This window comes from Saccoglossus kowalevskii, chromosome 5 (genome assembly GCF_978046115.1).
Source record: "Saccoglossus kowalevskii chromosome 5, keSacKowa6.1, whole genome shotgun sequence".
Taxonomy (NCBI): Eukaryota; Metazoa; Hemichordata; class Enteropneusta; family Harrimaniidae; genus Saccoglossus; species Saccoglossus kowalevskii.
The window spans coordinates 34,132,860-34,149,710 of record NC_140645.1 but is presented as its reverse complement, the minus strand read 5'-3'; the positions used below and the strand labels follow the sequence as shown (position 1 = coordinate 34,149,710).

Here is a 16,851-nt window from a genome sequence, read left to right as displayed (position 1 = left end):
AATTCCAGCGAAAATAAAGTATTCCACAGTATAAGCAATGGATGCTAAAAAATTTGGGCAAGAAAGTCTGGTGGTAAAAAGGTTAAAACACACATTTACCAACAACTGCTTTGGACTACGCCTATTTGACCCGAATTAAATTGCTACAAGAATGTAGAAGTGATGTAATTGGACTTTTATATAAATCTAATTTGGTGACAGTAAATAAGAGAACCACTTAGCTTCATTCAAATACATTGTCTATTTATACTAAAATTCAAATTATTAAAAAAAAAAAAACTATGGTACAACACTTATAAAATACGACATTAAAGATTTTGTTTTGTATATCACTTCCATGAATAAAGATTACTAATAAAATTTGTTTTCAATTGAAATCGTAAATTGGCTTGACAAATAGCCAAGAAAATGATTTGCCATAAATCACATGCAAATAAGAATTCATAGGAAAAGTGTATCTTCACTCAAAATCACTTCAGAAAAAATAAATTCCAAGTAAGAATAAAGACTTCTACATTATAGATTAAAATAAGACCCAGAAAAAAAGAAAGAAAACAGTTTTTGGTTGACTAGTTTCACAGAATTGATTTTTTATTTTAAAATGGTGCTTAGATTTTTAATGAAAAATTTTTCTTTCATTTTTTTTCTTCAAAAATTCTGTCAAAAAAGCACATAAAAAATGATGCATCCGGTAACTAAAAACATTTTTTCTGGGCTAATTTATTAATAAGACTTGTGCAAATGTCATACAATTCTGGAGATCCATGGCTTTCCAAATTCTAGTAGAACAAGGCACTTAACCCTTAATTGCACATCAAAAATTATGTCTAATTTAATTATTCATAGATTGCAAAAAAAACAAAAACAATTTAGATCAAATTATACTAAAAAAAGGATAAATTGTACGCCATAGAATTAGCAGTATACAGTAAATAATGGAGTGACCTTATAGGCCATGGAATATGAATAAGTTACAATCAATATGCATGTACCGGGTAATCTGAATAGAAATTTACTTGCATATTAAACATTGTACCTAATGCAATATAGATAAAAATAAAGATTGTTTTAATTTCATTACCAAGCAACACATGCAGATATTTAGGATATTCCACCCTAAAATCATTAGGCTAAAAAAAAAAGATTTATTCTGGTCGTGTCTGGAGATGTTCAGCAAAACATGCCTTGGTGCTTTTTTGACAAGAACTGCCAAACAGTTGTGAGCAGCTCCCTTTTGAATGATGACCCAAATAAATTTTTGCCTTATTGCATCAAAATGAATAAAACATTTTAAAATAGTAGAGGAGTATATAGTCACACAGAATGAGAATTTAAATTTGAGAACTGTACAATATAAAGTACTTCGACATATAATCGACAAATAATTGACAACAAATAATTATACAAATTTAATACATATGCAAGAATAAAACGGATGGCAGCAGAAAATTCACATAAATATTATGATCTTCAAAAACCTACAACTTTGGCAGTTCATAATTTTTTTTATATATTATTTCATTTTCCAAAATTCTGGAAGTTTTACAGCAAAATAATCTATCTGATATATGAATAAGTCTCACTTTCATAAATCTATGCAAATGAGTACATCACATGACCATCTTTGTCCAATCAGACAATAGAGATTCATGGATGAGTGAATAGGAAGGGAAACAATTATTTATGAATGAAATAGTGTCATATTGCATCTGATTACTAATGAACTGTTTAATTTTTGTGACAAATATGTTTGCAATTTTGTGCTTCATTAAAAAAGGCCAGGAGAGAAAACAGTAACATTTCATGTCTGGAAGTAGATAATCTGCACAAAAATATTTTTTTTTTTTTTATAAAAATTATCGTTCATTCCAAAACAGAATATTTTCTACAGGTAATCATAATTGTAAAATTGAGAACATAACCAAACAAATAAGGACATTAGCATTACTTTATCATCCTAGCACACAGGATTTTATAATTTAAATAAAACTATTTTAATGGCATTTTTTTTAATTTTAATTAGACACCAGTAAGATAATGTGACTAACCTCAAAAGATTAGAAAAGGGTAATGTTTTACACTATCCAGCGAGAAAATTTATGGAAAATTGTAGCAGGAAAGAAAGAAATGTCAAAATTTACAGGACTTGGTCTGGTGACTGAGTCAGGTGGCATAGTCAGGTGGCATGGTCAGGTGACTGGGTCAGGTGACTGGTGAGATATTTCATTTATTTACAGCAAATACAAGATATTCACAAGGTTTAGTTGTGGACTTGCAATAGTATGGGTAGTATAGAAAGTGTACAAGCAAACTAGATAGGGTTCATGGCTTTAAAAAACTAATCACACATGTTTTAATGGGTATTTATCTCAAATAAATTACCTGTACAAAATTGGAGGCATCAGCTTATTGGTTTGGAAGCACACTGCTCTAGATTGGGTTATGAAGTGTACTTTCTATACATATAAATAAACAATATATTGGAATAATAGATTGATCTACTCTTTTTAAAATCGTGTCTTAATTTGACTTTTTGGTGGGTCTTTTTTTTTCACTAGAAAAATGAAAGTAAGAAATCTTTGAACACCATAATTTGTTTGCCAACAGTTTTCACGTTTTTAAATATAATTTTGTGAACCCAATAGACAAAATTGTCTATTAACTATATGTCTTTTTCATTATTTTTGATTGAAATAAAGAAAATATTATGCAGGTTGTGACAACAATTTATTTTGGAGTTCAAAAGTTCGAAAAAAATTGAAGTGACACTGCAAAGTTGTGGGAATTCTTTCCCTAAATCTGCAGTAGACATTCAAAAATAATGCGGATATTTAGTTGTAGACATTTCCAACCATACCCCCAAGTCTGACTGAAATGACCAATATTGCTCCCTTTAGGACAGAAGTGTTCACTCTTGTCTAGTCTTCCTAGTTTCCTCACCAAACACAGATTTATTTTGCTTGGAATCCTCTTCAGAGTAAAACTTGGTAACAATCAAAATTAAAAATTAAAAAAACTTGATCCACTATGTTCTGTGTATCCTACCAAAAGTAAAACAAGAATTAAGAATTTAAAAGGCAAGTACGTACAGGTATGATTCGACTTTTATCAACAGGTGATTGAAAAGGAACTTGTATTTAGTTCATAACACTATTTTAGTCTGGTTCAAGATGTTTAATTTATAATTTACTTTATAAACCTAACAGTTCCTGCATGTTATGTAGATTTTATTGTACGAGTTCCCTGCTCAGACTATTGACATCCCAGAATGCCAAGCTTCTTGTTATGACTAATGAATTAACTTTTACAGGGATCAGTTTGATCAAAATAATGGAGGATCATGAATAATTGATTCTATTATACACAAATACTTGAGAACCCAACAACAACTGACACAAAAACTAATAATGTATTTAATACAAACCTTTCTCCTGACAAATCTATTATTAGTACTGTATTAAAATAACCTTTTTTGAACATCATAATTTTTCCAACCAAATTTTTGGTACAACACTGAATATTTTTATGAATTTTATTGTAATTAATTTTTAATTTTGAACATTATTTCTGATCAGGTCTTGATAAAACATGGAAAAAATGAGGTTTATTCTGTGAAGAACTACTTTAAAGTTAACAAAAGATTAGATCTCCTTTACCTTTCACTTAAGTTTTTTGTTGACTGTTTTGTCGTAAACTTTGTGTTTGTTTACAGATATCACCAGTACTATTACGTCTTTTGTGTGATCCAGTCGGGCCAGGGTCCGTGGTGGACGGAGTGGTTATCGTCACTTTAGAAAAACCTACAAAAACACAGTTTGAATACATGGAAGGGAGATACCATTATACATAGAGGGGTGTGTAGACTAAGTTCAGCAGAGGGATAGCATTATATGTGTGTGGGCTTAAGTTGCCCAACAGTTTACCAGCTAACAAAACATTGCTGATTGTATAATTTTATGAACTGCCACTAGAGGGCGCAAGTCACCTACCATCGGAAGATGTGGTCCTGACTATATGCGTTATGGACCGCTTCCTGGCTTTCCGTTTCTGACTTCCTGTTAACTGTGGCATCATTCTCTCTCGGTCACCGCTATCACCGTCATCATTAGCAAAGTGGTGTAAATCTAGTCAGGCATTAAACAAAGAAGATATTACCAAAGTTAGGGGCTCTTGATTATTAAATCTGACACAAAAGTAACGTGAGTCAATCATAACTGATGCATAAATGCAGGCACCACTGCAAATTATTAATTTGGAACCAGTCAGATGTCATTTTTATTTCCATAATATTTATGATGGAAGAATACATCATGTACCGTAGTTGTCCGAGTATAAACCCCTGCTCGAGTATAACCCCCCCCCCCCCCCAATTTACAGCATTTTACAACAAGTCATTAATCCAATTATAAACCCCACCTCCGGTCTGGCAAAATTATTTGGTATGTGAATAACGGTAGTTCTCTTTCTGAAGGATGTGGTCGCCATGAAAAAGGACGTTTCGATTTGCATTTGCACAGTATGCGCAAATGTTAATGTACTTTGAAATGCGTTTCATGTAGTGCCGGATTCTGACTAAATTCGCCCTGGGCCCTTGAATGGCAGTTTAGGGCGATTTTTCGGCAGTTTTTAAAGTTGTTTTTTAAATATTTTGGCGTCATTTTCTGGTCATTTCAATTTTTCTAGATGCCTAAAGTTTATTTAAATTTTTATTCAAGAGGGTGTTCATTGTGACTAGCATGAATGGGTAAGCTTCGTTTGGACAAAGAGTTGTTATCACTGTAAACAATGTTAAATTATTCTTCTAATGCTCAGTTCATCTTTTGAAAACAACTATTTTTAGATTTGAAAAAAAATCATACCATTTTCCCATCTAATTCCAAGCCAAAAGATCGTACTACAACATTTGCAAATGTTTTTCGCATTGTGTTCAATAACATTGACATATTTAAATGAGCTATGGAAATTTGAACACGTTGGCATCATACAGCATTTTGATTGGTTAATTAGCGATTCGACCTATTACCAGGTCAACTCGAGCAAGATAAAGAACATGGCGCATACCCGACAGCATCAAGCGTTTATATGCGACTGGAATCATTTGCTTACGATGAAACTTAGTTGAATTTTATTTGTATTTTATAACAATTTAACGAATTTATTTTTTTGTACGTTATTATAATCACTACTGAGTAATAATCAACAATTGTAAAACGCAGCATGACCGGATTGCGCAACCGTGATCATTTGCTGCTACGCACTCTAGTATCGAACACACTACGATTTGTTCATGAATAAATTAGCATAAACAAGTCATTGTCAATGACACGTCCCCGTTCCGTTCATATTTGAGTGACATATACATTCAAAGCAGATCATGACCGAAATGCACCTGCATATGTACAACACATTGTGCTAAATCTGAACAAAATCCATCCATGCATGACTGAGATCCGGTTCTGGAATTGTGAAAATATGTGATTTTGATGCATTTTCGGCCATAAAATGGCCATCATTCCGCTATTGTTAAGCAGATCATGAAACAAATGCACATATCTATTTGTGACATGATGTACCATGTGTGTGTGAAGTTTGAACTTGATCAATCCAGACATGTCTTGGATACGGATCCAGAACTGAATTCTTTAACAAAATGGCCGCCAGTCGGCCATTTCGAACTTGATCCGAAAAAAAAAAAGACGTGCATCAAGGTCCTATTATGTTTAATGTATGTACCAAATTTGAACAAAATCCATCCATGCATAACTGAGATACGGGTCCGGAATGGTGAAAATGTGCGATTTCAATGCATTTTCGGCCTTAAAGCGGCCCCCATTTGGCTATCGTTAATGAGATCATGAAACAAATGCACATACATATTTGTGACATGATGTACCTTGTGTGTGTGAAGTTTGAACTTGATCAATCCAGACATGTCTCGGATACGGATCCAGAACTGAATTCTTTAAAACAAAATGGCCGCCAGTCGGCTATTTCGAACTTGATCCGAAAAAAAAAATGACGTGCATCAAGGTCCTATTATGTTTAATGTATGTACCAAATTTGAATGAAATCCGTCCATGCATAACTGAGATCCGGGTCCGGAATGGTGAAAATGTGCGATTTTGATGCATTTTCGGCCTTAAAATGGCCGCTATTCGGCTATCGTTAATGAGATCATGAAACAAATGCACATACATATTTGTGACATGATGTACCTTGTGTGTGTGAAGTTTGAACTCGATCAATCCAAGCATGTCTCAGATACGGATCCAGAACTGAATTCTTTAAAACAAAATGGCCGCCAGTCGGCCATTTCGAACCCGATCCAAAAAAAAAATGACGTGCATCAAGGTCCTATTATGTTTAATGTATGTACCAAATTTGAACAAAATCCGTCCATGCATAACTGAGATCCGGGTCCGGAATGGTGAAAATGTGCGATTTTGATGCATTTTCGGCCTTAAAATGGCCGCTATTCGGCTATCGTTAATGAGATCATGAAACAAATGCACATACATATTTGTGACATGATGTACCTTGTGTGTGTGAAGTTTGAACTTGATCAATCCAGACATGTCTCGGATACGGATCCAGAACTGAATTCTTTAAAACAAAATGGCCACCAGTCGGCTATTTCGAACTTGATCCGAAAAAAAAAATGACGTGCATCAAGGTCCTATTATGTTTAATGTATGTACCAAATTTGAATGAAATCCGTCCATGCATAACTGAGATCCGGGTCCGGAATGGTGAAAATGTGCAATTTCAATGCATTTTCGGCCTTAAAGCGGCCGCCATTTGGCTATCGTTAATGAGATCATGAAACAAATGCACATACATATTTGTGACATGATGTACCTTGTGTGTGTGAAGTTTGAACTCGATCAATCCAAGCATGTCTCAGATACGGATCCAGAACTGAATTCTTTAAAACAAAATGGCCGCCAGTCGGCCATTTCGAACCCGATCCAAAAAAAAAAATGACGTGCATCAAGGTCCTATTATGTTTAATGTATGTACCAAATTTGAACAAAATCCGTCCATGCATAACTGAGATCCGGGTCCGGAATGGTGAAAATGTGCGATTTTGATGCATTTTCGGCCTTAAAATGGCCGCTATTCGGCTATCGTTAATCGGATCATGAAAAAAATGCATGTGCATATGTCCCATATAAGGTGTGATGTATGAGTGAAGTTTGAACTTAATCGGTCCATGCATGTTCGAGATACAGGTGATCACGGACGCACGGACGCACGGACGCACGGACGCACACAGGGCAAAACATAAGTCCCCGTTTTCGGACTGCGTCCGAACGGGGACTAATTATCACTCAGAGAAGTTTTAATCATTTATACATTTATAAGCCCCCCCCCCCCCCACAATTTTTCATCAATTTTTCATTTTCTCAGAGGGGTTTATTCTCAAAAAACTACGGTAATGTTTTTTTTTATTTTATTTTACAAACATTTTGGAATTTCAAAGCTCAGAAAACAAACCTTACATTTACCTGGTTTTAATGACAAATGGATGACATACTGTAATAGTACTAATTATTCACAGAGTTTAAAATTATACTATATTTGCTGGTAAGTGATAAGTGAAAACAATATAATAGAACTCGTTTTACTGGAAAATCAGTGAATCACAAACCCAATGAATACGATAAAATATCAAAATAGTGATAATTTTTAAATTTAATTTCAGTAAAAATTAATACCTCTACAGTATATGAAAAGTCACATAATTGAGTAATACTAAATGGTCTGCTGATGTACATCATGAATGTTTTGGAAATTTAAATACATTTATTGCCACTAGAGGGCGCTGTCACATATAACCTGGTAGACATTGTAATTCCCAAGTCTGCAAGTCGAGCACTGGGTCAGTAACCTCCACATCTAATGTGGTAAAAACAATATATTCTATAAAGCTTTTGGAATAAACAAGGAATATTTGGATGTGTGCCAGATGAGGGATTACAGTACCCGATAACCATAGCAACAGTGACATGAATGTATTAAAAAAAAAAAGCCCAATAGTGTTTTATGTTCTCCAGTTGCTAGGTAACGATGCACATGGTGGTGTTTATTTCATATGCATATTGATATGTTTGTGTGGGGGAGGGGTGTTGAGGCACTACCTGCAACCGTTTGGGAGGAGAGGTAAGGTGCTGCCTGCAATCATGTGTATTTTTCTGCATTTTATTTTTGACAATTGTACTAAAATCATGAGGAGAGAAAATACTGAAGTGAGATTTATCAACTAATTGACATCAGTTTCACATGAAAAATGTATGTAAAGCATTTTATCTCGTCAGAGAGAATATGTATGTTCAATTTGACAACAATCACATACTTTACAGTGCTGGTCATAAATTGCATTATATAAAATCATTGAGCTATAATTTCCATGACAACATAAAATAACATTATATTGTGTGTTACAGTAACATAATTTGAGAAACATGTCATAACATTTTTCAATCAAAGAAAGCTTAGAAAGAACTCCCGTGTGCTGAGAGTATTGGAGACACATTACAAATTAATTCAAAATTACTTGAACTTGAGATATTGATGGAATAGCTGAAAACTAATTATGCAAATGAGGTAACTAATATGAACAGATTTAAGTATAAAACTAATAAGGTCTGCACAATGTACCAAGTTCCATTGAAATGTGATTAGAACCAAAAAATTATTATTATGCTAATTAGAAAATTAATATGAACAGATTTTAACCCAAAATTAATCAGGCTGTCTATTGTCCTAGAGCATTTATGTACCAAGTTTTATTCAAATGTGATGATCAATACTTGAGATATCAGTATTAATTATGTTAATTAGGTGATTAAGAAGCATAAATATTTACCAAAAACTAATATGGTGTATAGTCCTAGGTTCATTGAAATGTGATGGGTACTCTTTAAAAGTTTCATTAAAATCCAATGAGTGGTTTTTTAGACATCAGTGCAACAGCCATAGAACAGCAAAAAAATAACTAATTATGCAAATTCGGTAATTAATATGCACAATTATTTATCCCAAAATTAAACAAATCTCTGCATAGTCTTAGAAGATCTATGTCGCAAGTCTCATTGAAATGTGATGATTAGTACTTGAGATATCAGGTGAAAAGCTGAAAATTAAGGTGATTAATATGCACAAATATTTACCCAAAAACTAATTAGGTCTCTGCACAGTCCTCAAGTAACTATGTACCAAGTTTCATTGAAACGTGATCATTACTACTCGAAATATCAAAAGCTGAAAATTATGCAAATTAGGTAATTAATATGTACTGATATTACCCTAAAAACTATCAGGTCTGTGCAGTGTCATATGACATCTATGTACCAAGTTTTATTGAAATGTTATGATTAGTACTTGAGATATCAGTGGAAAAGCCGAAAATTTATTAATCATTATGCAAATTAGGTAATTAATATTCATAGATTTTTACCCAAAACAAATCAAAACTGCGCACTAGTTCAGAGCATCCATGTGCCAAGTTTCATCAAAATCCAATGAGTGGTTCTTCAAATATCAGTGGAACAGTCATGGAACAGCTTAAAATCAGTTAATTATCATGAAAATTAGGTAATTAATATTCATAGATTTTTACCCAAAACTAATCAAATCTGAGCACTAGTTCAGAGCATCCATGTGCCAAGTTTCATCAAAATCCAATGAGTGGTTCTTCAAATATCAGTGGAACAGTCATGGAACCACTAAAAATTAGCTAATTATCATGCAAATTAGGTAATTAACGAGCATGGATTTTTACCAAAACCTAAACAAATCTGCGCATTGGCCCAGAGCATCTATGCACCAAGTTTCATCAAAAACCGATGTATGGTTCTTGAGATAGCAGTGGAACAGTCGGACACACACATACACAAACACACACACACAGACACACTAACTGCAAAGACTCCCATTTTGTGCTTCGCACATGGGAGTCAAAAAAAGTATGATATAAACAAGACCCAAGTAACGTCATTGTTGTCATGGTGACAATATCTTGTACACTTGTTACACACTCAGGTGTAACAAAGGATAGTTGAAAGTCAACTATGAGAACCAGTTTCAAGCTTGATTTTAAAATATTAAACAATGCCTGATATAGGCAAAACACAGATAACGACGTTGTTGTCATGGTGACAATAGCTTGTACACTTGTTACACACTCAGGTGTAACATAGAATAGTTGAAACCTAACTATGAGAACCAGTTTCAAGTTTGATTTTAAAATATTAAACAATGCCTGATATAGGCAAAACACAGATAACGACGTTGTTGCCATGGTGAACAAGGTTTGTACACTTGTTACACACCCAGGTGTAACGTAGAATAGTTGAAACCCAACTATGAGAACCAGTTTCAAGTTTGATTTTAAAATATTAAAAGATGCGTGATATAGACACAGCCCAGATACCGATGTTGTTGCCATGGTGAACATGGTTTGTACACTTGTTACACACCCAGGTGTAACATAGAATAGTTGAAACCCAACTATGAGAACCAGTTTCAAGTTTGATTTTAAAATATTAAACGATGCGTGATATAGACACAGCCCAGATAACAACGTTGTTGGCATGGTGACAATAACTTGTACACTCGTTACACACTCAGGTGTAACATAGAATAGTTGAAACCCAACTATGAGAACCAGTTTCAAGTTTGATTTTAAAATATTAAATGATGCGTGATATAGACACAGCCCAGATAACGACATTGTTGCCATGGTGACAATAGCTTGTACACTTGTTACACATTCAGGTCTAACATAGAATAGTTGAAACCCAACTATGAGAACCAGTTTCAAGTTTGATTTTAAAATAGTAAAAGATGCGTGATATAGACACAGCCCAGATAACGACGTTGTTGCCATGGTGACAATAGCTTGTACACTTGATACACACTCAGGTGTAACATGGAATGGTTGAAAGTCAGCTGTGAAACCAAAAACTATGTATATAGTATTGAGCAATGAGTAATGAGTACAAACATTGTTGCTACGGTGATAGTTGACACACCAGTTACAAACTTTGATGTACCACAAAAGGGTTGAATATCAACTACGGAATTAATTTCCAGGCATGGTTTTACACTATTAAACCATGAACAGAGTAGACAATACCCAAAGAGCTCGGACGTTGTTGCTATGGTGAACATAGCTGGCAAAATTGTCATACACATAACGGAGGATAGTTGAATATCGACTGCAAGAGCAATCTGCATGTTTGATTTTATAATATCAACGACTGAGCAGTATAGATAATACCCAAGAAGCATTGTTGCCATAGTGAACATACCTGAAAGACTAGTAGCAGAGCAGAGTTTCATTTCAACTGTGAAAACACTCCCAAAATAGATTTGATGAATGTGACAAATAAGGATATTAAATAGCACAATGTATGCAAGAAGACAGATGTTAAAAACTGACCAGTAATGACTATGAAGAACATAGATCCAGTTATTGGAATAATAAATAATATAATAAAACTAAGACTCACATATGGATGAATATGAGAACAACAAATAGACCATTGATACGTCACAAGTGGAGAGTCCATTATTGTAGTTGTCATGATACAATATACTGTTTATTTCTTTTTGACCTTCTACTACAGGTAGTAGAAATACCACGCTTTTTATCGAGGATTTCAATGCTCCGTATGTTTTCAACTGGTGTTCTTGTGATCCCAATATTTTTAGCGATTCTGCAGGATAGTCGTTGGATGCGGACCTTTTCCTTGGAAGGCAGGTCATTTTTTTTTGCGGAAATCAGTTAGCGATCTTATTAGTAAGCGGAGGTCAGGACAAAACTGGCTTGCTTGTTCCATAAGATGTTTTGAGTTGTAGGACTCGTCTAGAAATTTCTGCAAAGAGTCATGTAGAAGTAGAGAAATTTCTACATCAGCTGCACTCTCCTCCTGGAGAAATTGGGACACATCTGACACGTCAGAAGCGACAGACTCCACATCGTCCATGTCATGAAAGGGAAAGGATGATGAGGTCTGCTTCCTGTCAAAGACATCAATGGGCGTTGCAGTGACAGCAGCGTAAGAGAGAGGAAAAGCGGAGAGGGTTTGTACCTCCGTCGCAACAGTGGTAGTTGTTGAGCCGTTTGGTTCAGATTCAGTTGAGCGAGTGGTTGTGTCAATAGGTGATTTTCCGTACAATTGCGAGATGCATAAAAGACGCGCGTCGAACGTCTGCCGCAAAAATCGAACGATTTGATTTTGAACTAGAATTTCTTTATTTCGTAGCTTACATTGACCGGCCGATCTTCGACAGAGGAATATTGCTTCCAAATACCCTTACTTAATCGAATTTGCCTATCATCAAATGTGGACAGCACATTATTAAGCATGGAAATGTCCCCGAAATACTTTTGCGTTTGTCAAATCCCACGCGATGTTTGACGTGACTACGACGCTATGACCTTTGTTTGTCCTGTTTTTACGTTTGATTTCACGCATAACGCGTGATTCTCGCAGTGAACGGAAAATGGTCTATTGTTTCAGTGGAATGCGGGTCTGTTTGAATGAGTGACGGTGTGGGTGTATTGTCATTGACACACTCATTTTGATAGGCATCATTTGCATTAGAAAGACTGAAGGCGTGGCAGATTGTTTGTTTTGAGCTGGTTCAGATGACGTTGTGTCGATCGCTTCGTTCATATTTGTTTCTTTACTTATATTAACGTTTTGTATGGTATCGATTGTGCTGTTTTCACTATCTGTAACTTTATCGGTTTGCATATCATTTGGGGGAGTGTTATCGTTATGGTTTGGGTTTTGATTTGCGTTTTTGTTATCGTTTTGAATATCAGTTTGTGGGTTTGTATTGCTAGTGACTGCGGGTGTAGGTACAGGTGTTATAATCTGACTACAGTTACGTTGAGTGTGTCCTTTTTTGTGACATTTATAACAGATAATTTCGTCCGTTGACAAATAAATGCGATAAGTACGCTCCTCAAAAACGACATTAAGTACACCTTTTAGTTTATCCTGATCGCACAGCATGTATACTTGTCTGCGAAAACTTTTAGCGTGTCTCAAATTGGGACTTTTGCAGCCTCGTGGAATTGTATTTATTTTGCTGACTACTTTACCATACCGTAAAAGTTGTTCTTTTAGTAGGTAGTCGGGTATAAACAGGGGTACACCAGATAGCACGACTTTCGTTGCGGGTTTTACGAGTGATTGTACAGTAATAAATGTGTGCTCAATTCCACACCCAGATGCACACACAGATTCGGCAGATTCAAGTGAATTAAAGAAAACAATTACGCTGCCATTAGCACGAGAAGCTGCAACAATTTTTTCCGGACCACAAAGCTGTGAGAAAGCCTCAACATATTTTTCAATTTTACCGCCATCCAGTGACATGCATTTGACTCCATGCTTTCCTGTCAGCCCAGCAAAGGGGTTGACACGTGTACTCGTCGTGGAGGCGGCCATCTTGGCAGGCCTCTTGACGAGTAACACAAACAGAAAAAACTAAAACAACTGAGAACAAGGCAGATTTTTGCCAAAACAACCAAGAAATGCACCAACCAAAACGGGAAAGTATTTACAAAACTGGTGGAATGAAATAAAGTGTAATAACTGACCTATAAAAGGATTACCAGGAGAGCGATGTACCAGCGTGTATATGCTCATTTACATACATACATACAGACAGGGTAACTGCAAAGAATCCCTTTTGTGCTTCACACACGAGAGTCAAAAATCATTATTTTCAGAACAAATTCACAATGCTAAAAAAAAAGCATTTTTTGACACTTTTCAAAAACCAGATTTTTGAATGTCAGGAAAAATAATTTTTTCAACCCATGTCACCAGCTAGCCTACAATGTGAGACATGGCATCGTATCTGGCACATAGACCTATGGTAAAAGTGTTACAAAATTGCCAAAATGGCAACTATCCACTAAAATACAACCATCCTTTTTTTGAAAATTAGCAACTTTTTTCAAGTCAATATACTTATATCACCCTGGAGTACAATTTATTGCGAAATAAATGAATTCTGGGTATTTTCATTTATGAGTAGGCTTCTACTTTAACAGGCAAAAGGGGGAAAAAAGGAAGGAAAGGCACTATACAGCCCAATTATTGAGTGACCTTTACTCTCGCTAATTATGTTGATATTTCAAAGACAGTAAACTTTAAAAATTATGAATTGTTACCTGCAACAAAAATTCAAATCATAATTATGCGACAGTATGTCTTTACTCACCTTTATCAAATACGATGTCATCTGAATTTCCTTTTCTGACAAACACTGCATTTTTATACATATTGGTGCATTTTTTCCTGGTCTGTGATTTACTCTTTGGTTTGAATTGATCTAGTGTAAATTGTGGAAGACTATCTAACTTGGCTTTGAAATCAAAGTCTGCATAGTCTCTGAAATAAATCAATAAATCAATACATATTGATCTAGTATGAATTGTACCAATGCTTTTCATGAATATTCAAATCATAGTTTCCAAATACAGGCATTCACTCATGAATATTCAAATCATAGTAACCAAATACAGGCATTTACTCATGAATATTCAAATCATAGTTTCCAAATACAACATTTACTCATGAATATTCAAATCATAGTTTCCAAATATAGGTGTTTACTAATGATTATCATTTGTGAAATATGCAATCCTTCCCACTGTGAAATCAGATAAAATTATAAAATTAAAAACTTGGCTTTGAAATCAAAGTCTGCATAGTCTCTGAAATAAATCAATACATATTGATCTAGTGTGCATTGTACCAGTGCTTTTCCCAAATATTCAAATCATAGTTTCCAAATACAGGCATTTACTCATGAATATTCAAATCACAGTATCCAAATACAGGCATTTACTCATGAATATTCAAATCATAGTTTCCAAATATAGGTGTTTATTATATTATTCCAACATCTCTAATGATAAAATCAACTTACAATACATCTAAACTCCTCCTTTCTCCTTGACTCCTGCCTTCTCTACTTCCTCCGACACAACTCTCACTCACTCTCCGTCTCCTAGCAGCAGCTGCCCGCCTCCTCTTAGCGGCTTTGCTTTCCAAATCAACAGTCGGGTCATCTTCGTCACTGTAACTTGTGAAGTCCGCCTTCCATGGCCGTTTACAGTTAAACGGTCTCTCCGGCCGCTGTAAATCATGTAACATTCCGCCTGACACAAATTGTTTATATCGTTGTCCTTTGCATGATCGGCTTGATTTTCGACAGCGGTTTCCTGATTTTGAATCCTCAGGCTCGCTTTCATCAAGTTCATGTTCTGGTTCACTTTCAGCTTTTCCAGTTTTCAAGGCAATATCCACTGATTCCTCATTTGCACTTTCAGAGTCATCCATCTTGTTTTCTTCTTGTTTGGTTGTCTTCTTTTTTTTCATTTTTTCCTCGGGTCGGTTCTTTTTCCGTTTCTTTGGTTTTTCAGTTGATTTTTCCTCAGATTCCGAAGATGGTTTTAAATGTTTGTTCTTCTTTCGCTTTTTTTCTGTGTCTTTATTTTGTTTACCATCATCGCTATGCTTTTTAGATTTCTTTTTCTTCTTTCGTTCAGTCCTTGTTTCAGAGTTAATCTTACTCTCATTGGCCGATTCAGTAGGGCTAACAGTGCCCGCTTTCTTGTTACTGGATGCTGAGTTCTGATTGACTGTTTGTTCTCCTGCCTTATTGGTCGTGCCATCCTTAGGTTCTTGCTTGTAAGAAGCCTGCTCTGAACACATCTGTAAAACAAGTCAAAGAAAGCTTAGAACTATGTTCTGTGTGCTGAGAAAACTGGAGTCACAAAGTACAAATAAGGAATACTGTATTTACTTATATTAGAAGAATATTTCCAATGCACATAGGACAAAAAAGTGTTTCTTGCATGCATAATCACCATAGACTTTGACGTTTACATTTGAGCAGATGTGAATCTAAGTAAGCAAAAATGGCATTCAGAAATATAACTGCAAGAAGCAATCAAGGCGGTTCCAGGTGACTATAGTATAGCAATTAAAAGTATTCACTGAAATCATGACTTGATATATTCTGTCCGACAACAATTATAGTACTAGTTGTATGTCCCTATCTGCAACAGTACTTATGATATTACAGTTATGCATATTAATGAGGTTACATATATGTTCATAACACATATGTTACTGTAAAAGGGTTTATTATTCACTTGGTTTTAATTTTGCTTATTTTGCTGACTGGAAAATGCGCTAAATTAAAACCCAGTGAATATGTAAAATTTAGCGTAGAACACGTTACCTAAATGATAAAACTGTGAATTTAAAACACAACGAATATGCCTGAAATGCTAAATCAGTGAAATTTAAACCCAGTGAAAATGAGTCATTGAGTAGCTCTGTCAAATGCCTCCATTATAGCACTAGTTTCATGTCTTTATCTGCAACAGTGCTTGAGATATTACACTTGCACATATTAATTAAGTCACATGAACTCATTTATACATCTATAAAATTGATTTATGCTGATTAGGTAATTAGTAAGCACTAAATTTAAACCTAAACTAAACACAATATGGCTTATCCTAGAGCATTTATGTACCAAGTTGCATTGAGTTCTGATAAATGGTACTTGAGAAACATTGGCCAATTATATGCAAATTAGGTCATTAATATGCACACAATCCAACTGAAAACTATGCATTATCTCAAAGCATTTATGTACCAAGTTTCATTAAAATCTGATGAATGGTACTTGAATGAAACAAGTAAAAATGATTAAAGGGTGGTGGTTGTTACGTTGCGCATGTGTGACATTTGTGTTGATAAACATTGATTTCCCCCACAATCCAATGCTCTCTTTTAATGGAAC

General features: G+C 34.9%; 1 protein-coding gene across 1 annotated transcript in view; it reads right to left on the bottom strand.

The window, feature by feature from the left end:
- Positions 1-2,705: 2,705 nt before the first annotated feature.
- Positions 2,706-16,851, bottom strand: part of LOC100313559 (BBX-like transcription factor) — a 69,864-nt gene continuing 55,718 nt past the window's right edge. Inside the window, exons 5-9 of the mRNA XM_006821367.3 lie at positions 14,962-15,749; positions 14,251-14,420; positions 3,990-4,124; positions 3,657-3,800; positions 2,706-3,041 (exon numbers count right to left, since the gene is read on the bottom strand). Coding sequence (XP_006821430.1) covers positions 3,664-3,800; positions 3,990-4,124; positions 14,251-14,420; positions 14,962-15,749 — 1,230 coding nt within the window. The 3' untranslated portion in view covers positions 2,706-3,041; positions 3,657-3,663. The remainder of the gene's footprint in view (positions 3,042-3,656; positions 3,801-3,989; positions 4,125-14,250; positions 14,421-14,961; positions 15,750-16,851) is intronic.